The 21,518-nt window shown below is 42.6% G+C and overlaps 1 protein-coding gene across 2 annotated transcripts in view; it reads left to right on the top strand.

The window, feature by feature from the left end:
- Positions 1-1,442: 1,442 nt before the first annotated feature.
- Positions 1,443-21,518, top strand: part of ATP4A (ATPase H+/K+ transporting subunit alpha) — a 21,674-nt gene continuing 1,598 nt past the window's right edge. The window contains exons 1-21 of one of the 2 annotated variants that reach the window (XM_042439929.1): positions 1,443-1,545; positions 4,149-4,283; positions 5,222-5,281; positions 5,835-6,038; positions 6,704-6,817; positions 7,379-7,513; positions 8,631-8,748; positions 9,004-9,272; positions 9,613-9,811; positions 10,682-10,791; positions 11,576-11,710; positions 12,473-12,665; positions 13,461-13,636; positions 14,021-14,157; positions 14,812-14,962; positions 15,437-15,605; positions 16,090-16,244; positions 17,395-17,518; positions 18,299-18,444; positions 18,603-18,736; positions 20,432-20,533. In XM_042439929.1, coding sequence (XP_042295863.1) covers positions 1,534-1,545; positions 4,149-4,283; positions 5,222-5,281; positions 5,835-6,038; positions 6,704-6,817; positions 7,379-7,513; positions 8,631-8,748; positions 9,004-9,272; positions 9,613-9,811; positions 10,682-10,791; positions 11,576-11,710; positions 12,473-12,665; positions 13,461-13,636; positions 14,021-14,157; positions 14,812-14,962; positions 15,437-15,605; positions 16,090-16,244; positions 17,395-17,518; positions 18,299-18,444; positions 18,603-18,736; positions 20,432-20,533 — 2,978 coding nt within the window. In that variant the 5' untranslated portion in view covers positions 1,443-1,533. Of the gene's footprint in view, positions 1,546-3,605; positions 3,698-4,148; positions 4,284-5,221; positions 5,282-5,834; positions 6,039-6,703; positions 6,818-7,378; positions 7,514-8,630; positions 8,749-9,003; positions 9,273-9,612; positions 9,812-10,681; positions 10,792-11,575; positions 11,711-12,472; positions 12,666-13,460; positions 13,637-14,020; positions 14,158-14,811; positions 14,963-15,436; positions 15,606-16,089; positions 16,245-17,394; positions 17,519-18,298; positions 18,445-18,602; positions 18,737-20,431; positions 20,534-21,518 lie in introns of those variants that run through there. The other variant, XM_042439928.1, reaches the window with a different exon arrangement.

Raw genomic sequence — 21,518 nt, 5'->3', positions numbered from 1 at the left:
AGTAAAACGGCGTCCCTTATGTAAAATGGCAAAATCGTGATTTGCTTTTCAGGATTTATAACTTTTTAAAATATTTTCAAGCTCTGGATGTTTGAATCCATGGATTAAAAAAAGAAATCTGTATATAGTGAGGGCCAACTGTAATGAAGAACCAATCCCATTCAGTGGATAGAGTACCGGACTGGGATTTGGATGAACCAAGTTCTTATCTCCACTGCCCCTTGGGCCACCCGCTCTTTTTCAGCTTGACCTACTTCACAGGATTGTTGTGAGGAAATTGAGGGACATGTGTGTTCATTAGAGGAAAGTCATGAAATACATGAGATGAATAGAAAGGCAGAGGTTATTGCCCACTGAAAATTAATGAGAATAGCTGGGTGTAACCAATTTCTGTCTCTCTTTGTCTCAAGATGCTGAAGAAGTTAAGTAAGAAACTTGCCAATCCCAGTGATATTCCATTAATAAAGGGAACTGATATTATTTCTTCACCACAAACACAGACACAGGAGAGCCACATTGACTGCAAACCTACTGAAAAGTGAACATACAGTCTGACTCATTGTGGATTTATACCTGCTTCTATTTAGTGTGGTTTTGAATGCTGCACAACAAGCTTGTACAGCAGCCAAAGTCTGGTCTTCCCAGACTCCTTCCTTCCCTAATCATAGGGCCTCTGCAATGTCTTCAGGCTTAAAGATATGTCTTTAACAAACAGGGAGTAATAGGGACTGTGGCATAGAGGTCTGAGCATTGGACTATGACTCTGAAGACCAGGGTTCAATAATTGGCCACGGAAACCCTCTGGGTGAGTCACATACACTCAGCCGCAGAAAGCTCCATTATAGGTTCACTTTAGGGTTGCCATAGGTCAGAAACAGCTTGATGGATGGCACACAACAACATTATTAGGGATGAAGCATTCTATTTTGAAGCAAATGATCTGGTTTGATCAAAAAGTCTGATATGCTTGTGGTTCCAGTCTACTTTAGTAGAGCTGGTATTGAATGGCCAGAAACTCACCAAGTTACATTTTTGGATTAGGTTTCTCAGAAACATGCCATGCTGGTTGGAGGATTTGGAAAGTTGTCATCCCAAAAATAATACACTCTTTCCAAGCTCTGTGCATGGCAACGTCTGTGCCCTTTTATACTAAGTGTTCCTCAAGGTCTTTGACTCTGGTGTCTGGGTGAGTTGGCTCCATATTGAGATAGCATGGAAGGGACATTGCAAGGTGAGGGTTTTTGTTTTTTTTTTTTTGTGCTGAGTGTTTATTTTCTCCTTTAAAGGCCTGTCACCTCCTGGTATGTGACTGCAAAAAAGCATGTCAGAGGACCCAGCCATGTGGTACTTGGTACCACCCCTAATTCCTGGAGAAAGGTGGCACCCATAGGAATTTATAAAAGGAAAGCACCTAAGAAGGGTCACCTTTTACCCTGCTTTGCTGTGTACCATTTACAGGAGCCTTGAATCACCAAGACCCATCAGGGTCTTTCTCTTCTTGGCCTCTGAAAGGACCAGGCCTAAGGAAACAAGATGGGGAAGGCGGTAAGGATCTTTCTGTTTCCATCTTCATATCCCAGTGGAGAATCAGAGTTAGCCTTGGTGTCATTTAGCAAAGATGCCCTTGACAAAGTGGTATGATCTGCAAGGTAGTGTTTTTCATTACTATTGTGTGCATTTGTCATTTCTGATCAATGAAGGTCCTGAGGCGAACCTATCACAGGGTTTTCTTTGCAAGATTTGTTCAGCGGTGGTTTGCCACTGCCTTCCTCTAAGATCTGAGAGAGCATGACTGGCCCAAAGTCAACCAGTGGGCTTCTGAGGCTGAGCATGGATTTGAACCCTGGTCTCCCAGAATCCTGTTGCAATACTTGAAACCATTACCTCTCTTGCAAAGTTGTCTGTTTTGCTCCAGTTACGATAATCTTGTTTGCTTTACTTCTGTATTTCTATTTATACTGAAGGCACAGGGGCTGGTCAGAGCTCTGGGATATTTTTGTTGTCCTCTCTGGTTAGCAATTCTAGGTGGAGGCTACAGAAGCAATGTAGAAATTATTTCCCACCATGATATATTAAACGGTTCGTGTGGGATTGGTCTGATGTAAGAAAAACATGGAAGAGATCTGGAACAGGTATTCTGATCCAGCAATGAAGGTTTGAGATTTGCACGATACATGTACTGTATGCACTGTTACTGTTAATGGTTGTCAAGTCAGCTTTGACCGATGGTGACTCCATGAACGAGAAACCTCCAGGATCCTCAGTCATCAATTGCCCTGTTCAGGTCTTGCAAGTTCAGCGTTCTAGCTTCCTTAAGGACATTATCACATGAGCCTTGTGTCTCATGACAATTGCATTGCGAAAGAAAACAGGAACACACCAGTTTGGAAGCATTTGTTACCACACCTCTCTTTTTTCCCATGACTGCACTGCTTGGAAACCCACCCGCCTCTGGTGTGATGAGCCTCTACAATTCAGTCCTGGCATTACAGTGGGCCCTTGGTATCCACTGGGATTTGGTTCCAAAATCCATGGATGTTCAAGTCATATTAAATACAATGGCATAGTGAAATCGTGTCTTTTATATAAAATGGCAAAAACAAGGTTTGCTTTTGGAATCTATGTTATTTTTGAATATTTTCAAGCTGTGGATGGTTGAATTTGTAGATAAAGAATCTGTGGATATGGAGGGCCAGCTGTAAAGCCATGAAGTGCCTGATTCTCCTCCCACTGCCCCTCACTATTCCAAAGCAGGCTAATGTCATATGTATTTGCATAATTTTGGTAAAAATAATTAAAATTTATTTTAAAATATTTTTATTTTATTATGTCATTTTACCATAAGTATGCAAACAGAGTAAAGATAAAAGATTAAAACCCAGATAGACATGGAGTTTGTCTGCTTTGGAATAGCAAGGTGCTGGAGGAGGGAAGAAAAGAATCAATCCTGTCCTGCCACATGACAGCTGTAATGCCAGAACTGAAGTGAAGAGGCTTTTCACGCTGTGCTATAATAGTGAGATAGAGAGCTCATTGACAGGTTTTGCCCATCAGTGAAAAGGGCAGCTGCAGGACAATCCCAAGTAAATATGCTTTTATCCTGTTAAATTCTACTTTTAAGTGTCATGTGGTAATGTCCTATGTCTACTATCTGTAATGCAGTCTTCATGTTTTCCTACTGCCTTCTATCCTACCTTGCTACACTTCCTGGAAAAGACGATCATGTCAGTTTGTTCCATTTGAAATGCTGCTCAAAATTTGGCACAGGAAAAAAAATAACACCAACCATTAACATGACAATCCTCATAGTTCTCTTCTGTAGTTTGCAGACCCTTGGGCACCTAGAAGGAAACGGTGTCCTAAGTGGAATCCTCGCCCTCCAAAAAAATCTTCTCTGCCATTAAAAAAAAAAATCTGGTGTATATACTCAACTATAAGTTACCCTCATGTTTAAGGCCTGATACAGATGGCCAAAAGCACCATCATGGGACTGGTTTTAGGGCTTGTGCAATAGGTGCCACATGGGGGCGGCACCACCTCCAAATGGCACGGCGCCAGGCAGACATCATCGTTGCACTCGAGTGCAGCGATGGCACCCCTCACATGCCATTTGGAGCTGCTGGGAGTAGATTCTTTTTAGGGCTCCGGGAGGCCGTGCGGTTCGGTTGCTGTGGCCTCCATGTGGGGCAGAGAGCAGGTTTGGGGGCCAAAATTATGTATTTTGACATGACCCATGGATAAGTCAAGGGTAAAACTTAGGGGCATGCAACAAAGGATCTAAAGTATGAAGCAAAGGAAAACAGTGCCAAAGAACTTACAAAAATCCAGCAGGCATAACTGTTTGTGCTCATACTAAAAGCTGGATGGATGAGACAATAAAGGGGGTCAGTGGGCACTGTTCCTTTTTCTGATAAGAATTAAAGTACAGTACTTTGACCTACGGATATGTCAACCCAAGGTTTTTGACTAAAATTTCTAGACTTATGTGCATGCAGTATTTCTAGTTATATTTGAATATGTGTGTGTTCACTTTCTACTTAATTTTAACAGTGGCTTCAGGAATCAGCAATTTCTTAATAAAGGAATGATGACACTGATGAGTCCATTCAAATTCTCAGCCATGGGTTTTTGGTTTTTCCCTTATTCAGGACAAGTACGAAATGTACTCTGTAGAAATGGAGAAAGACTCTGGTGGGGAGATGGATGTGAAAATCAAGAAGAAGAAGGCCAAAGGAGCAAAGAAGAAGGAGAAACTGGAGAATATGAAGAAAGAGATGGATGTGGTGAGTTGCAGGCTAACAGTTGTGCTGATTCAGATACTTTCAAAGGGGCTTTTTATTTCTTTGGTATCTGAGGAAATGAAATCCTCACAGTTCCAGTCCAGTATATTTATTTATCTGATTTCTTCATCATCTGTTCCATCATTTGCCAAGCAGGTTGTCTGAATTTTCTAAATCATTCAGTTATCTTTTCAAGCATTTTATTAGATTATCCAATTAAATATTTGATGGATGCCTAATTGCTTATGGTTCTTTTGGAAGGGCCTGTTGTCTCCTTTTTTGATAAAATTACCAGCTTGGTAGATGAAGGGAATGATGTGGATATAGCATATCTTGATTTCAGTATGGCCTTTGACAAGGTCTCCCTATGATATTCTTGCAAACAAGCTAGGAAAATGTGGGCTACACAATGTAACTGTTACTAAATGGCCTGTGCAGACAAGGCCCTAAACCAGTGATGGCGAACCTATGGCACGCGTGCCAGAGGTGGCACTCAGAGCCCTCTATGTGGGCACATGTGCCATCATCCCAGCACAGAGTTTGTTACTAGAAAGCCAGAGGGACATGGCACTTTGCAATAAATAAGTGGGTTTTGGGTTGCAGTTTGGGCACTCGGCCTCGAAAAGGTTCACCATCACTGCCCTAAACTGTTGTTCCAGAGATGGAGAGCTGGCTTCATGATGCAACAGGTACTAGCCAATCAGTGCTATTCGCATCCAGTAAACCGCATCAGTAACACAAGACCATGCTTCTTCACAATTGGTCCAAACAGTCTTTTGACTGGTCTAATTATATATATCTTAATTATATCCCTTTTCCTATGTCATTACAAATCTACTGATTGTGCAAAAATCTGGAGTAAGGCATTATATTTAAAAGAAGGAAGGCATCTCCTCTCTCAAATGACTTTCTCTCCATCTTAAGCCCGTTCTGTCTTTTAGGATGACCATCAGTTGTCTGTGGAGGACTTGGAACTGAAGCATCGAACCAACGTTACAAAGGTAATGCCTTCAGTTGAAGAGGAGTTGTTTTTTTAAACAACCAGGGACTAATGGGATCGGCAAAGCTTACTATTAAGGGTGAGGCTTTCTAAACATTGCATTTTCTTTTGTGAGGCAATACATTTTAATATGCTCATGTCACCCAGATCCATGCAAAAAAAAAAATTCATCCTGAGAAAGGATGCATACCTATTTTCCTTTGCTTTTCTAAGTTGAATAATTTACCCATTGGCTAAATCAAAGCTGGGGATTTTTAGTGGTCCAGGACAGTTTTGGCATATACAGATATATACAGGGCTCATTGTGGGCTGCATATCCCATCCCAGATGTCTGTTTCAGGGATGTCCAAAAGTGGAAGTGACCAGATCCTCATTTTCAATTTTAAAAAACTGGGGGGTAACAAGTCTACCAGGATATTCCAGGGGCCCCCAAAACAGGCAAGGGGTCATAGGCAATTGTGGTCTGTGTGTTGCCACCGCTAGCCTAAACCATGCTTATGAGTATTTTAAAAGAGGATTCTCTGGTGGTTCTGTCAACACATCTCTGCTTCCAGGGTTTGAACAGCACAGTAGCTGGGGAGATCTTCCTTCGTGATGGTCCCAATGAGCTGAAGCCCCCCAAGGGCACTCCGGAGTATGTGAAGTTTGCCCGTCAGCTGGCTGGGGGGCTGCAGTGTCTCATGTGGGTGGCAGCTGCCATCTGCCTCATCGCCTTTGGCATCCAGTGTGGGCAAGGAGATCTTACTAGTGCGGACAATGTAAGTACTAAAAAGGGAAGAAGCAAACAGTAGTAAGGGATAGATCTTACTGTTAATTACATTTCATACCTGTTTCTCAATCAACTGAAAACAATAGTCCTCCTTCACCACTTTTACAGCACAACAGCCTTGTAAAGTAGGTTAGGCTAGAAGAGCAGTGACAGGTCTAAGGTCACTGAGCGACTCCAATGGCTAAAGGAAGATTAGAATCCAGATCTCCCAAGCCCTAAATGGGGGGGCGGGGGGTGCATTTACAAAAGAAACAGTGAACTAGGATACTTTGCTGCTGACAACCAGCCAAAAAGCAAAAAATGGGGATACAGCAAATAATTGGCCAAAATCAAAACAGGGACTGACTTCCATCCACTGCTGGATCATCACAACCATGTCAAGTGTAGTCTGCTAGGAGGGCAAAGAAGCCAAAATTGGCCTCAGTCACAATTTCCTGCCCCTTTCCTAGACCAGGAGACTAAAAAATCTGACACCACACCAACCTGGCATTAGGCCAGTTTAGATTCCTCAACAGCACAAAATGATTGTGATGCTCCAAGAAATGGTATTTGCAAATACACACTGAAAGGACGTAGCTGGTATAGGATGAAAATACAAGAGATACAGGCATAGTAACCTTTTGCTTCCTTCCCCACCTTTGCCAATTTATGTAGCTCTACTTGGCTATTGCCCTCATTGCTGTGGTGGTTGTGACCGGCTGCTTTGGGTACTACCAAGAATTCAAAAGCACCAATATCATTGCAAGCTTCAAGAATCTGGTGCCACAGGTAAGGAAAAGATGCTGGGTATCCAGACTGTCTCTGCCCTGGGAGGTTGGCCAAAAATGCCTTTGAAGGAGATGACTGAATTGCCATGCTCATGCCCCTAATACACTGCTGCTGTAGGGTTTCTGGAACTGAGATAATATATGTTGGAAAGCAAGGTAATGGTTACTCTGAAGTCTGCTGTTGACTTATAATAAGACCAGCTCTGTATTCAGGAATGAGAAAATCAGCACAGTTGTGTTAGATCACTCTCCTATTTTGCAGCTGGTTGCCCTGGCCTGTTTCCTCTTACCCCGGGATAGTGGCACCATACTGTTAGCATAGTTGAGGGTGAGATTAGAGACTTGAGGAACTGTGCATGCTTTCCATGCAGAACAATCCCCAGATTGGTCTTTGTCATGCCCCAAGTGCTGGGAAAGGGCTGATACCTAGAAACCCATTGCCAGTTAAAGTAGACGATACTGCTTTAGATGGAGACATATGTAGAAGCCAACTGCTTTCATCCCAAATCTCAGGTAACAATCTGTGTTTCTATTTCTTTTTTCTTCTCTCTCTCAACCACAGCAAGCCACGGTGATTCGAGATGGAGACAAGTTCCAGATTAATGCCAATCAGCTGGTGGTCGGTGACCTAGTGGAGATCAAAGGGGGAGACCGGGTCCCGGCAGACATCAGGATCATCACTGCCCAAGGATGCAAGGTACCCAAGACTTGTTATGGGAACAAAGAATGCTCATAACCATCATAGTATCATAGTGTGAAAAGGTGTGCTGTGATTGCCCTCTGCTGGGGGAACATTTCCTTATGAAAGAGGAGAAGAAATTCTTTAGGAAGGGAACTCATATGCTGTTGTTTGTTGTTAATTGCTTTATATTCATGGTGACTCTCTGATGAAACATTTCCAGGACCCCTGTCTTCCACTGCTCTGCTTAAGTATTGTAGATTCATGACCATGTCCTCCTTAATAGAGTCTAGCTGCCTGGCATGCAATCTTCCTCTCTTTCTACTGGGGAGGAGGGTATTTAAACCACCCTCGCGTTACATACTTATCTTTACTAATCTCATTCAGCTGCTTTTCACCCAGTTGGGTGTCCATCAGTCTGCATAGAAAGTGGTGAAAAATTATGAAAAAGGTAATTGAACAACATCTAGAGGGTTACAGGTTCCCTGTATTGTATATCAGGATGGCTCCACTTATATCAATGGGGCATGAATTTGTTAAGGTAAAGGTAGATCCTTGACATGATTGTCTAGTCGTAACCGACTGTAAGGAGTGGTGCTCATCTCTGTTACTAAATCCAAGAGCCAGCATTGTCCAAGGACTGCTCTGGTGGCCATGTGGCCAGCATGACTGCACTGAAAGCTGTTACCTTCCCACCAAAGTGGTACCTATTTACTTGCATTTGTATGCTTTCAAACTGCTAGGTTGGCAGAAACAGGGACTAGCACTCGTGACTCAAAGTGTCAACCTTCCAATCTCCCAGGCGTCAGAATTGGCATCTTAACCACTTAGCCACCACATCCCTAGCAGTGAATTTGTTACATGAAATTTAAGCTTTAAATAGAAAATTTATCCCAACTGCTTCCTGTTCCCTCCAGTTTATTAGTTTCTTTAGAAGAAAAACAGGATGGAGAAAGAAAATTTATATTGGAACAATGAGTCATTGAGGTTGTAAATAAAATTGCCCAAGCCATATGAGGAGCTCTTCTACAGGAAGAGCTGCGTTCATACAGTTCCATGGATTACATACGTTACACGGTGCAAGAATAAAATGTGATTTAATGTTTGTCTCCTTTGCTTCTTTTTCCTTCCCCAGGTGGATAATTCCTCTTTGACAGGGGAATCAGAACCCCAGACGAGATCCCCAGAATGCACCCATGAGAGTCCTCTGGAAACCAGAAACATTGCATTTTTCTCTACCATGTGCTTAGAAGGTAGGAAGGAAATCCCACTCTTGAAAAGCCACAGAATAAACCTGGATGCCAGCTGGGATGCAATGCACCTTTATCCCATCAGGGATAAGGTGCGTTAAAAGAGAATGTGCTAATCTCCTTAGCTGTGTTGTCTCTAAATCTCTTCCCAAAGGTACATATTCCTAAAACAAAATGTGTGGTGCTCTACTGCAGTTCTCAGGAGTCATACAATGGCAACCAACATCCTCTTTTCCACTCTTTTAAATGCCCACCTAGGCACAGCCACTGGCATCATCATTAACACTGGAGACCGCACCATCATTGGACGTATTGCGAGCTTGGCTTCAGGAGTGGAGAATGAGAAAACACCCATCGCCATCGAGATAGAGCATTTTGTCGACATTATTGCTGGCTTGGCCATCTTTTTTGGTGCCACCTTCTTTGTGGTCGCGATGGTGATTGGCTACCCCTTCCTCAAAGCCATGGTCTTCTTCATGGCTATTGTGGTGGCCTACGTCCCTGAGGGTCTCCTGGCAACTGTCACTGTAAGTATTGCTCTTCCCAAGTGACAAAAACTTCCTCTACTATAACATTATGCTCCAATGTGAGTGAATGGGACAGCAGGACCTGCCTTTGGGCTATAGCTCAGTGCTAGCATAACTGCTTTGAATGCAAAAAGATTTGTATTCAATCCCTGTTCAAAGAATTGCAGGAAGGACGCCATTTGCTTCAGGTCTTAAAGAACTGCCACCTATTACAGTAGACAGTACTGAGCAACTACATGGGCAAACGATCTAATGAGACAGTTTCATACATTCATTATGCCATCTGGTATGTTCATCGTAAGTCAGGTACCTTACTAGCATCTCTGTTTTCCTTCTGCAGGTGTGTCTTTCCCTCACAGCCAAGCGTCTAGCCAGGAAGAACTGTGTAGTAAAGAACTTGGAGGCGGTAGAGACGCTAGGCTCAACTTCTGTCATCTGCTCTGACAAAACTGGAACCCTTACACAGAACCGTATGACAGTCGCCCATCTTTGGTTTGACAACCAAATCCATACAGCAGACACAACAGAAGACCAGTCAGGTATACAGCTATATTTAGCTGAGAGAGTCAGACCACAAAAAATAGTAGACGTAGCTACTTATTCCCTATTCTCTAATCTCAGGGATCACATGCTGGTTGGTGTAAGTGGAGCAAAATCTAGTGATGAGTTGAGCCACCTCTCTCTATCTCTCTGCCTCCCCCAGTCTTCCAAAATCTTCTCTGTCTTCCAGAATCCTGGGTACTGTAGTCCAACAAAGTAACTTTTCCAAAGAGTGAAGGTTTCACACTAGTTATCCAAGCCCTATGAATTCCCAGCACTGATAAAAATTAAGATAGCTAGCTACAGGAAAGAACTGGGGCAGGAATCATGTGGTCATCCAGATGTTGCTGGATAACAGTTCTTGGTATTCCTTGCCACTGAATATACTGGGAAGGGTGAATTGGATTTGCTATCCAGCAAATCTGGAGGGCTGCGTAATTCCAGCCTCTCACATAGAACATTGGTACTTAGAAAGTTCTTCTATCTAAAGAAGTATACTGAAGTCTACAAAAGCTCATGCTTCCAATTTCTTTCTTTCGGTTAGTCTCAAAGGTGCTACATACTGATTCTACAGACTAACATGGCTATATCTTTTCATTCCATTGGTGGTGGTTGTTGTGTGCCTTCAAGTCATTTCTGAGTTTTGGTAACCCTAGGGCAAACCAATCATGGGGTCTTCTTGGCAAGATTTGTTCAGAGGTTTGCCATTGCCTTCCCCTGAGGCTGACAGCATGTGACTTGCCAAAGGTCACCCAGTGGATTTCATGGCCAAGCTGGGAATCAAACCCTCAGCTCCAAATGTAGTCTAACACTCAAACCACTAGACCATGCTGACTCTCATATCCTCTCTCATTCACTCTCTCTTTCAGGGCAGAGTTTTGACCAGTCATCAGAGACGTGGAGAGCTCTATGCAAAGTGGTGAGCCTTTGCAATCGTGCCTTTTTCAAGTCAGGCCAGGATAATGTACCCATTCCAAAGGTAAGGAATATTCAAGGGAAAATCTGGATTCTATCAGTCTTATTCATCTTCAGACAATGCTTTTACTAATTCCTAGCTTTGGTTGAAGCCATGAAGATCTGAGTGCAGTCAAACTCTGTCTAGGAGACCAAAACCCAAAGCTTGGACTTGAACTACCCATGATGCCTGGAGGACTCTGAAAGTGGAAGCCCAAGAATGGAACTTCTCCTAGTTTTAAACAGTCTGGCTCAGCGTTTAGAGTGAGACTCTGACCTGGATTTAAAGCCCAGTTTGCCTGGGAGGCACAGTGGGAGACTTTGGAGTGGTCCTTGCCTCCCAGTCTAACCAATCTCTTGAGGTTGTTGTAAGATTAAAATGACAGGGACTACCATACTCCATGATGTAAGGTTAAAATAAAAAGGTAATAATTGTGTTGCTCTTTAGATGGTCCTAGAAAGCACTGCAAAAATACACTTGTATTATTTCACTGCTATAGCTCTACTGCCTACTTTCAACAAACATAAGCAGTGGTGTATTTGTAACATTTGAAGTTCAAGCACTCATTATGACAGTTCCTATAGCCACACATCACAAGAGACCTGCTGGTGGTGTTGTTATTGTATGCCTTCAAGTCATTTCTGATTTTTGGCTACCCTAAGGCACAGTATATGTTCAGTATGTATCACAGTATATGTTCAGAAAAGGTAAATAAATAAACACAACAGGGCTGTTCCAATGCATTGGAAGCTCAGCATTTCAAGGGTCCTTACCAGTTTCCATGTTGCTCTTCTCTTCTGACCCTCAGCGGATTGTGATTGGAGATGCCTCGGAGACCGCCCTCCTGAAATTTTCTGAGATCACTCTTGGCAATGTGATGGAGTACCGGGAACGCTACAGAAAAGTCTGTGAGATCCCCTTCAACTCCACAAACAAGTTCCAGGTCAGCAGCGATCACTCCCTTCCCTGGGTTCGGGGAGCAGGAGCAGCTGCTCAGAATTACCCAGAATGGCATAGAAAGGACAACCTGGGTCTTCTGAAGCAGCTGCAGCCCCCATTGGCAGGGATGCTTGAGGAATTCAAGGCTGATGAATTCTCATGTAAGCAAACCGAGTCTGCATCTCACCAAATCATGCCACAGCTAGGATGTAAGGCCTGAATCCCATTACTATTCACAACTTTAGTAAACCCATTGAATCAGTCTAATTTAGACTGGCACCCTCCTTTTTGGCAAACAAGTAAAGGATGTTTCTATTGCAAAAGGCATTTGATTTGTGACTGTACAGTGGACCCTTGATCAAGGGTTGCTTTTTGGATTTATTTATTTATTAACTATTTTATTTGAATATTTTAAAGCTGTGGATGGTTGATCCCTGGATGTAGAATCCATGGATATAGAGAACTGACTATATTTGAACACTCTTAAACATTACAAAAAAAAACCTCCCAGTAACTGGAAATTTAGCATAGCAAGGAAAATACTTTCTCCCTTATTGGTTTTAACCGCCAGCAAGGTTTAGGTTTTTGTTTTAAAATGAGTGAGGACATGGAAAATGTCATTCCACAGCTGAAGGTGTACATTCCTTCTGCCACTTCAGGATTCGATCCCCTCCCCTATCTATAGACCAGGCCTCAGTTTTGTACCGCTCAGATGCTGTTAACTAGTTTTCACATGAATCTTCATGCACTTCTCCTTTTGCTACAGTTGTCCATCCATGAGTTAGAGGACTCTCGAGACCAGCGCCACTTGCTGGTGATGAAAGGCGCTCCTGAGCGCATCCTGGAACGCTGTTCCACCATCATGATTAAGGGCCAAGAGCTGCCCCTTGATGAGCAGTGGAAGGAAGCTTTCCAAACAGCTTACATGGACCTTGGTGGACTGGGCGAACGTGTGCTTGGTAAGTGGAGTGGGGCCATGGCAGGGGTGGCACTGGAAAGTCTACAAAGATAACATCTGTGCTCTGACAGGGCTGTCTCCAGATTTGAGAGAGCTCCAAACTGCCATTTGATGGGATCCCTCCTTCATTGGGATCCTTTCTGGGCCCATTTGGCAACAGCAATGCCCTTGTGAGTTGCACTGAGCCAAATTCTAAAATACCCCACCATTCTTTGGAGTGAGGTTAACATCAGCGGCATTGCAGGGAAGTTTAAGTGACAGCTCCAAGCTGCCTGGTTGCCATCCAGAAAGGTAGGACGGGCAACCAGTTAGTCAACTATTGGGATTACGGTTGCTCAGTCAGGACTATCCCTTGAGATTTCATGGCTGAAACATAACATATAGCCACTTGATCTATTGCGGGAAGCAAGCGGTGATTCTGGTGGTGATGGTGATATAAGAAGTAGCCCCTGGTGATGCAATCAAGCATACTCAGAGTATGCCATTCAAATCTAAAACCCCATATATAATAAATAACTAAGGAAAATACCTATGCATACATATATTTTTGTGGCAGTTCTTTCCCTTGCCTATGGACTGGAGAAGAGGGGCCAGATCCTGAGACTCAGGGCCAGGCCCTGAGATCTGGCAACCCTAGCAAAGATGACTGTAAACCCAAGGGGCTTGAAATGTAAGTCTACATGCAGACAGAAGTAAGAAACACAAATTAGCATCAACTCTGAATAGTAGTGGAAGAGGTCTGGTAGGGTTGGGCAAAGGTACATATATACCTCACTATGCTCTCTCTTGCCCACAGGATTCTGTCACATTTACCTTCCCCAGAGTGAGTTCCCACGTGGCTACAACTTTGACAGTGAGGAAATGAACTTCCCCACCAGCGGACTCTGCTTTGCAGGCCTCATCTCCATGATCGATCCGCCCAGAGCCACTGTGCCTGACGCTGTCATGAAATGCCGCACTGCAGGGATCCGGGTAAGCTGCCAGCTGTTCTGGGAAGCGTCAATTTCTGGCAAAGCCTTCAGCAGAAAACAGATCAACAATAACCACCATAAAGAGCAGGCCTGGAAACACTGGGGCCATAAAGGTCCTTCAAGAGTTGCTCCTTAAAATTTGAAAATTCAGGGCATCTTTTTGGATCATATTTCATATTTCATAGGATGCCGTCAGGTCAGTTAAAGTGGAATGAATGGTCTTCAATGAAAGACCACTCAGTCATTTGCTAACATTCTCATTACTAGACAATGCTGACTCTCTAGTCAGGCTTATAACATATATGCAGATGAAATGACAATTTAAAAAAACCCTGCTTTCCTTTAAGAAACATCATTAAGCCCCTCTGTGTCTTACCATTTCCAGGTCATCATGGTGACAGGTGACCATCCCATCACTGCAAAGGCCATTGCTGCCAGTGTGGGCATCATCTCAGAGGGCAGTGAAACAGTTGAAGATATTGCTACCCGGCTGCGCATCCCCGTGGAGCAGGTCAACAAGCGGTGAGTATCTAAACGCGTTGTCATCATAGTCATAATAAGGCACCCATCATAATTGCAATAAAATACAGGTTAAATGGCCTATCTATGACCCTGATGTGGACGCCATTACTATCCTCCATCACATGCAGGCAAGCACTAGGAGTCGCTTGGGCTTTATTTTTACAGACACTCTAGAGGGGGTAAGAAATGCCAACAATGAGCTGATGCCAAAGAATCAATGACTCCAGTAGTCTTGCACTCTAATCCCTCTTGCCTTAGAAATGCAGACCCATCACTCACATTCACACCACAATGTTACCACCTCAGAAAAGCAACTTCAACGTGATCCAAACCCATTTCAAAGAAGGAACCACCATTTGGCCCTTTTCAATACCTTCGATTTTGCCCCAGGATCAAAATTCACTATAAAAATCAGTGCCCTTCCTTTGTTTCCTCATCTTAGTCTAGTAATAGGCAGACATGCTGCCAGTTTTACTTGGCTAGCTCCTCTTTCGCTTGCCAATCTCCATTTACTTTGGGAGCAATTGAATTCCCCTTTCATCTCCAGACCTGTAACAAGAGGAACAGGTGTAGTATCTCCGCTACATTATGGTTCAGAGTGTTATAAGGTTGCTATTTAATATACGAACCTATTTTCTCTGCTTCCACATATAGGGATGCCCGGGCATGTGTGGTCAATGGGGGTCAGCTGAAAGACATGGAAAGCGAGGAACTCGTGGAGATTCTGAAGATGCACCCTGAGATGGTGTTTGCTCGTACCTCTCCTCAACAGAAACTCATCATTGTTGAAAGCTGTCAGAAGCTGGTAAATTTGTTGGGAGCACTGAAGAAGCAAATGAACTCAAATAGCCAGTGCATATGTTATTTTTTTAAAATGCTTTTTCATTCTTTTTTTAATCCTTTGCTTCTGTCAAAGATATTAGAATGCCTGGTCCACAATTTTATTCTTACAATAGCCCTGCATGCACCAGGGGATGGTCGAAGCAGAAGCCCTATGATTTCCAGACTTCAAAAATGTTTAGAAAGCTAAATGATAATGAAGATGGATGGATGGATGGATGGATGGATGGATGGATGGATGGATTGGGTCCAAACATTTCAATAAGAACTGAGCATCCTCAATGGGCATGTTAGTGAAGAAAAATGGGAAATGGAACAAAGGATTATGGAAGAAGGCACACAGATGGATAGATGGATGGGAGTCCATCCTGCAATACTTTCTTCGAAATCTCACTTTGTAGCTCTCTGAATGCTTATCTTTTCTTCTCCTTCTTTATAGGGTGCAATCGTGGCTGTAACAGGAGATGGGGTCAATGACTCCCCAGCATTGAAGAAAGCTGATATCGGTGTAGCGATGGGCATTGCTGGCTCTGACGCAGCCAAGAACGCAGCTGACATGATCTTGCTGGATGACAATTTTGCCTCTATCGTCACCGGTGTTGAGCAGGGTCTGTTCTTGGGTGACTGTAGTATGAGGGGACGGGAGAGTATTTTATGTGTAGTGTTAGACACAAAATGTGAAATAAAAAAAAGCATGTGCAGTTTGAAAACTGATAATATGCAGTTGAAAGAACAGGAGGAAACAAGACATATTAAACATTTACTACGCTCTGAAATCTTGGTGAAAGCAAAGTCCAATTTTGGCAGTACATATAGTTTTGATGAGGCTGCAGACATGGCTCTTCTACTCATATAAGTGTCACTGAATTGGGCTCTGCGCTGGTCCCTGAGCCACTGGACTGTCCTATTAATTGTTAATGAACTAAGGCAGATTGATAAATGAATTCTTGCTGTACAATAAATAAGAGCTACTAATCCCTGTGATGAAACTGCCACTGATACAGCATGTGAGCAAAGCATGATTTATCTCAGTAATCAAAGCTGTCACTAAAGCACTTCTGATTCTTTCTTTCTTTCTTTCTTTCTTTCTAGGCCGTCTCATCTTTGACAATCTCAAGAAATCCATTGCCTATACCCTGACCAAGAATATCCCAGAGCTGACTCCCTACTTGATCTACATCACTGTCAGTGTCCCCCTTCCTCTTGGATGCATCACCATCCTCTTTATTGAACTGTGCACAGACATTGTGAGTGATAAATTTCATAGCCTGAATCCTACAGGGAACAAGATAGGGGTATATATCACCTGATCCTCTGGGTGGAACCAAAATATGTTTTTAAACTGAAAGCTTCAGTGCATTCATATTTCTTTGGGCTCACTTAACACTTCCAGGGCCCACAACATGTTGATACAAATATTGAAATGAGAGGGAAAATAATATATGTTTGTGAACCCTTACAAAAGCATGAGAAAGAAAGGGGGAGGAAGAGAGGGAGGAAGGAAAGTCGTTGTTTTATTCCATGAATTTGGAATCCATGTTATCAAAGATTGACAGAAAATTAAATTCAGAGAAATGGCATGCCTTCTTCATTCAACAATGCTCAATTAATGTATAAAATTATTGCTATTAAAGATGGGGATGGAAATTAGTTAACTATGGCCCCATACAGACAGGCCAAAATTAAGCTGCTTTGGATCACTTTGGAAGTATGCTGTTTAAGTGATGCGTGTGTACTAAGAGTCCAGATGTTGCACCAAAGCTGGATCGTGGCTTTGGCGTGGCTTCTGGACTCTTAGTATGCATGCATCATTTAAACAGCATACTTCCAAAGTGACTTGAAGTAGCTTTATTTTGGCCTGTCTGTATGGGGCCTATAATTCAAGAAAGAGGTAGAGACATTTGTTTAATTAGCTTAAGGGGAGATAAAAATATTTGGAGATAGAGAATGTATGTTTCTTATAACTTTGTAATAAAAATAATGGAGAATAGATCTGCTTTTTTTTTTAACAAAAAAAGTGACGGGGCACTCCAGATCAGAACTACAGTTAACATGTCCCCACATGTTAAGATTCAACACACCATTCCATACAAAAACCTATAAGCCTCTCTTATAGAGCATGTAGCAGCTATGAGGTGACTTGGTATGTTCATTACATTAATTTTACCAGGGATCATAACAGTTGTTTCAAGCAGAAAATATCAATTGCTTCCTTTAATGATTTCACCACTGATTGTCACCAATGGAACTTATGTCAAAGGTTTTAAGGGCATTTGTAGTATGCAGTAGGCCCTGTGGGAACTGAAACCAATGCTGCAGACAACAAAGTCCTGCAGAGGTTGTTTTGTAGGACTCCTGAGTTGTTTCTGACTCCTCCACCACTGTCTCACCCCTCAGTTCCCCTCTGTGTCTCTGGCCTATGAGAAAGCTGAGAGCGATATCATGCACCTGAAGCCACGCAATCCTCGACGGGACCGTCTGGTCAATGAAGCCCTGGCTGTCTATTCCTATTTCCAGATTGGTGCGTATATTAGAGCTGAATGACAGAAGCTGGTGCATAGATGAAAGGGAGGAGAGATACATTTGCTGGGATTTGCCTCCAAAACTGTGAGAGAAGAGGCAATGAAGCAGCTTAGATTTGTTCTTCATTCAGCATCAAGGCAGGAGTTTCTGTAATAATGGTGGTGCTTGCCTGATATCAAAGATGAACAACAACAGCCCACCAGATTTAGTAGGATTATAACACTCATTAGGATTCCTCAGCAGCATAATGTTATAGAAGTCACAGTACAACTACATCTGGAACCACATGTTGCCTACCCCTGCCTTATTTGTTACTACCCCCCACCATCTCTTATTCTGTAAAGGCAATGCTGCTATTAGGGTAAGACTTCTAGGCAGAGGTACTGGTCCCTTCAACAGAATAAGCAGCAGAACAAGGGCCTCCAAATATGGCAGCAATAGCTTACCACACTTTGAACATGTAAAGTAATGCACGTTGTTGTTCTGTACCTTCAAGTCACTTCTGACTTATGGTGACACTAAGGCAAACCTATCATGGGGTTTTCTTGGCAAGTTTCTACAGAGGGGGTTTGCTATTGCCATCTTTTGAAGCTGAGAGAATGTGACCTGTCTAATGTCACCCAGGTTTTGTTATGCTCAAGCAGGGAATCGAACCCTGGTCTCCAGAGCCCTATTGCAATATTCAGATCACCATACCACATTACCACTTATTCTAAAAACTTCATTTGGGATTGACTAAACCTTGATCCAAATCCACCTGTGCTTCCACACTAACTAGGAGCCATCCAGTCCTTTGCTGGCTTCACCGATTACTTCACTGCCATGGCCCAAGAAGGCTGGTACCCTCTGAAGTGTGTGGGCCTTCGGGCCGACTGGGAGAATGACCATCTCCAGGACCTTGAGGACAGCTATGGGCAACAGTGGGTGAGTGAAGTAGAAGGCCACTTCTTGACTTCCAGGTCCGTGATGCCCTGAGAAGGAAATAGGAAGCATGGCTTCTCCCTTCCAAGAAGCACTGCAGAGAGAAAGAACAGAACAGAGAAAGTGCCACCAAATTCACTGGCCATTCTTTCCATTTTCAGACATTTGGGCAGCGCTTGTACCAGGAGTATACATGCTACACTGTCTTCTTCATTAGTATTGAGATGTGCCAGATCGCTGATGTACTCATCCGTAAGACACGACGTCTCTCTGTCTTCCAGCAAGGATTCTTCCGGTAGGTGGGAACACCGCAGACTTCTATCAGACCCTACTTGCCCCAGAGTCTTGATCACCCAGATTTTACCAATTCACATTTGAATACCTGACTTTTTTTCCTCTTAGAGAATGAAGTCTCTAGATCTAAGTCGTATGTAACATGCTCACTGAGGGACTCAGAGTCCTGGCTCATAAAATAACTTTTCCAAATTCTGAGATAGCATAATCTCTTTATTCCAGCATCAAGATTATTATTAAGTACTGGAAATTTGAATAAACACCTTAATAGCTGGGGAACTTTGCAGTACCAAATAAAAATGTAGCATCTTTTCATTAAAGGGGGGGAAAATGAAGGATTAATGTAATCCTGTAGCCATTTAAAAAGGTATAAATCTCACTGAGTAGGCATGTGTTAAGATTGTGTTGTTAATAGCTTGACAATCCAATTCTATACATATCCACACAGAATTTGGCTCAGTTGAATTCAGTTAAGTAGATATAGGACAGCAGCTTGAAGAGAATTAAAGAGGGGATCTTCAAACTCTAAAAGGGATACCAGTAAAAGAAAACCCTTTCTGGTACATTATTTAATTTAACAGAACAATGGTGATGTTATTTGAGCTTTATATCATCTTATTGGTTATGAATATATATATATATATTTTGAAAAAGTATTTAATATTATCAATTTTTATTAACTAAAAGTGCCTCTGCACTGTAGAAATAACGCAGTTTGACATCACTTTGAGTGCTGTAGATCCATCCTATGGAATCCTGGGATTTGTAGTTTTCAAGTTCCTTAGCCTTCCCTGTCAAAGAATGCTGATGCCTCCCATAACTACAAACCCCAGGATTCTATAGGATGGATCAATGGCAGTTAAAGTGGTGTTAAGCTGTATTATTTCTACAGTCTTGATGCACCTTCAGTTACTTCTTCCTCTCAGGCTGAAAAAATATGACTTGCCCAAAGAAACTCAATGGACTTCCATGGCCAAGCAGGGATTTGAACTCTGATCTCCCAAAGTCCCAAGTTCAACATTCAAGTCACTACACCATGCTGACTCTCCTGATACACTGCCAAAGATAAATCCAACATGTTATTGGGATTCCACTGGTGAAATCACAGTCCATCCTCTTCTCAGTCACAATCACCAGACTGTCCATATATTTTAACTCCCACTACAATCCTGTTTGTAGAACTGATGTATTGGGCTAAACTAATCAAACTCTTTCCCCACAAAATTTGGGAAATAGCTTCTACTCTTCCCAACATAGGGCCCAAACAGACAGGCCAAAATAAAGCTACTTCGGGTCACTTTGGAGGTATGCTATTTAAGTGATGCATGCGTCCTAAGAGGCCAGAAGCTGCGCCAAAGCCACTCTCCAGTCCTAAGGACAAGAACACAACTTTGGTGCAGCTTCTGGCCTCTTCAGATGCATGTGTCATTTAAACAGCATACCTCCAAAGTGACCCGAAGCAGCTTTATTTTGGCCTGTCTGTTCAAGCCCTAATTCTCCAAATTTGGATGCTCCTGGTGACATAATGGACTGTCTTCTTTCTATCCCAAAATTGGCCTTCCTTTGTCACTTAAAATTACCTAACAATGACAAATACTATGCTACATTTCAACTCCCTACTGTATCTCATGGAGACCCACAGCAAACAAACATTGTTTTCTAATCCTGAGTTTTACTTACCCCTTTCCTTTTTCAGAAACAAAGTCCTGGTGATTGCTATCGTGTTCCAACTTTGCCTGGGCTGCTTCCTCTGCTATTGCCCTGGAATGCCCAATATCTTCAACTTTATGCCCATAAGGTAAGAATTCACCTACAACTAGATTGCACTGGAAAAGATCCAATGGTATTCCCAAATCATTACTTTGGGGGTGCATCTACAATGTATAAATAATGCAGTTTGATGCCACTTTGACTGCTATAGCTCCATTCTATAGAATCCTGGGATTTGGAGTTTTGTGAGGCACCAGATCACTTGACAGAGAAGGCAAATGTAAAAATGCAAATCCCAGGTGTCCATAGGATGGGGTTACAACACTTAAAATGGTATCAAACTGCATTATTTCTACAACAGCCTTGTAAAGTAGGTCAGTCTAAGAGAAAGCCATTGGCCCAAATTGCACGCATTAGCTTCACAGTTTAATCAAGACTTTGGATCTTCTGCATTCTAGTCAAACATTCAAACCACTACAACACACTGGCACTCACATTTCTCTACCCTTGTTTCCCTTATCTTTCTGTTGTCATATCCTTGCCCATCACCTTCACACCTCCAACCCAGCCATCCTGATTTGTTAACAACAACAAATCCTCCCTTAAATATACCTGTCTTTACATACTGTCTTCTTCCTCTTCTGTCATTACCTTCAAATCCTTTCACAAATTTTAGGATCCAAGTTTCTTGAGGCCTCCTCATACACTTTGTGAAGCACTACAGACTTGATCATAAAATAATTACAATATTGTTTTGAGTTTCAGTTATCATGCTATAGCTTAACTCTCCCTGTCCCCATCTATATAACCTTCTAATTCTACAGTTTAGCCTGTACAGGGGTGCATACTATGTGGCCCTTTAGATTATATTGGACTGCAACTCCCGTCGCCCTTTGCAACGCTAGCTATGTTTAATGGCAAGTGCAGTCCAATAATCTCTCTGACAGCCATAAGTTGATGTAATGTGAGAAAAACAGCTGAAGAAGGCACTCTCATTCAGAACCATGGTGAACAGTCATAACTGCCTGGTGATGTACAGCCAAGATGACCACACTGGGCTTTTTGGGGTGTAC

The sequence above is a fragment of the Sceloporus undulatus genome, chromosome 9 (genome assembly GCF_019175285.1).
Source record: "Sceloporus undulatus isolate JIND9_A2432 ecotype Alabama chromosome 9, SceUnd_v1.1, whole genome shotgun sequence".
Taxonomy (NCBI): Eukaryota; Metazoa; Chordata; class Lepidosauria; order Squamata; family Phrynosomatidae; genus Sceloporus; species Sceloporus undulatus.
Note: the sequence above shows the minus strand (reverse complement) of the source record. Positions and strands in the feature narration are given on the sequence as shown.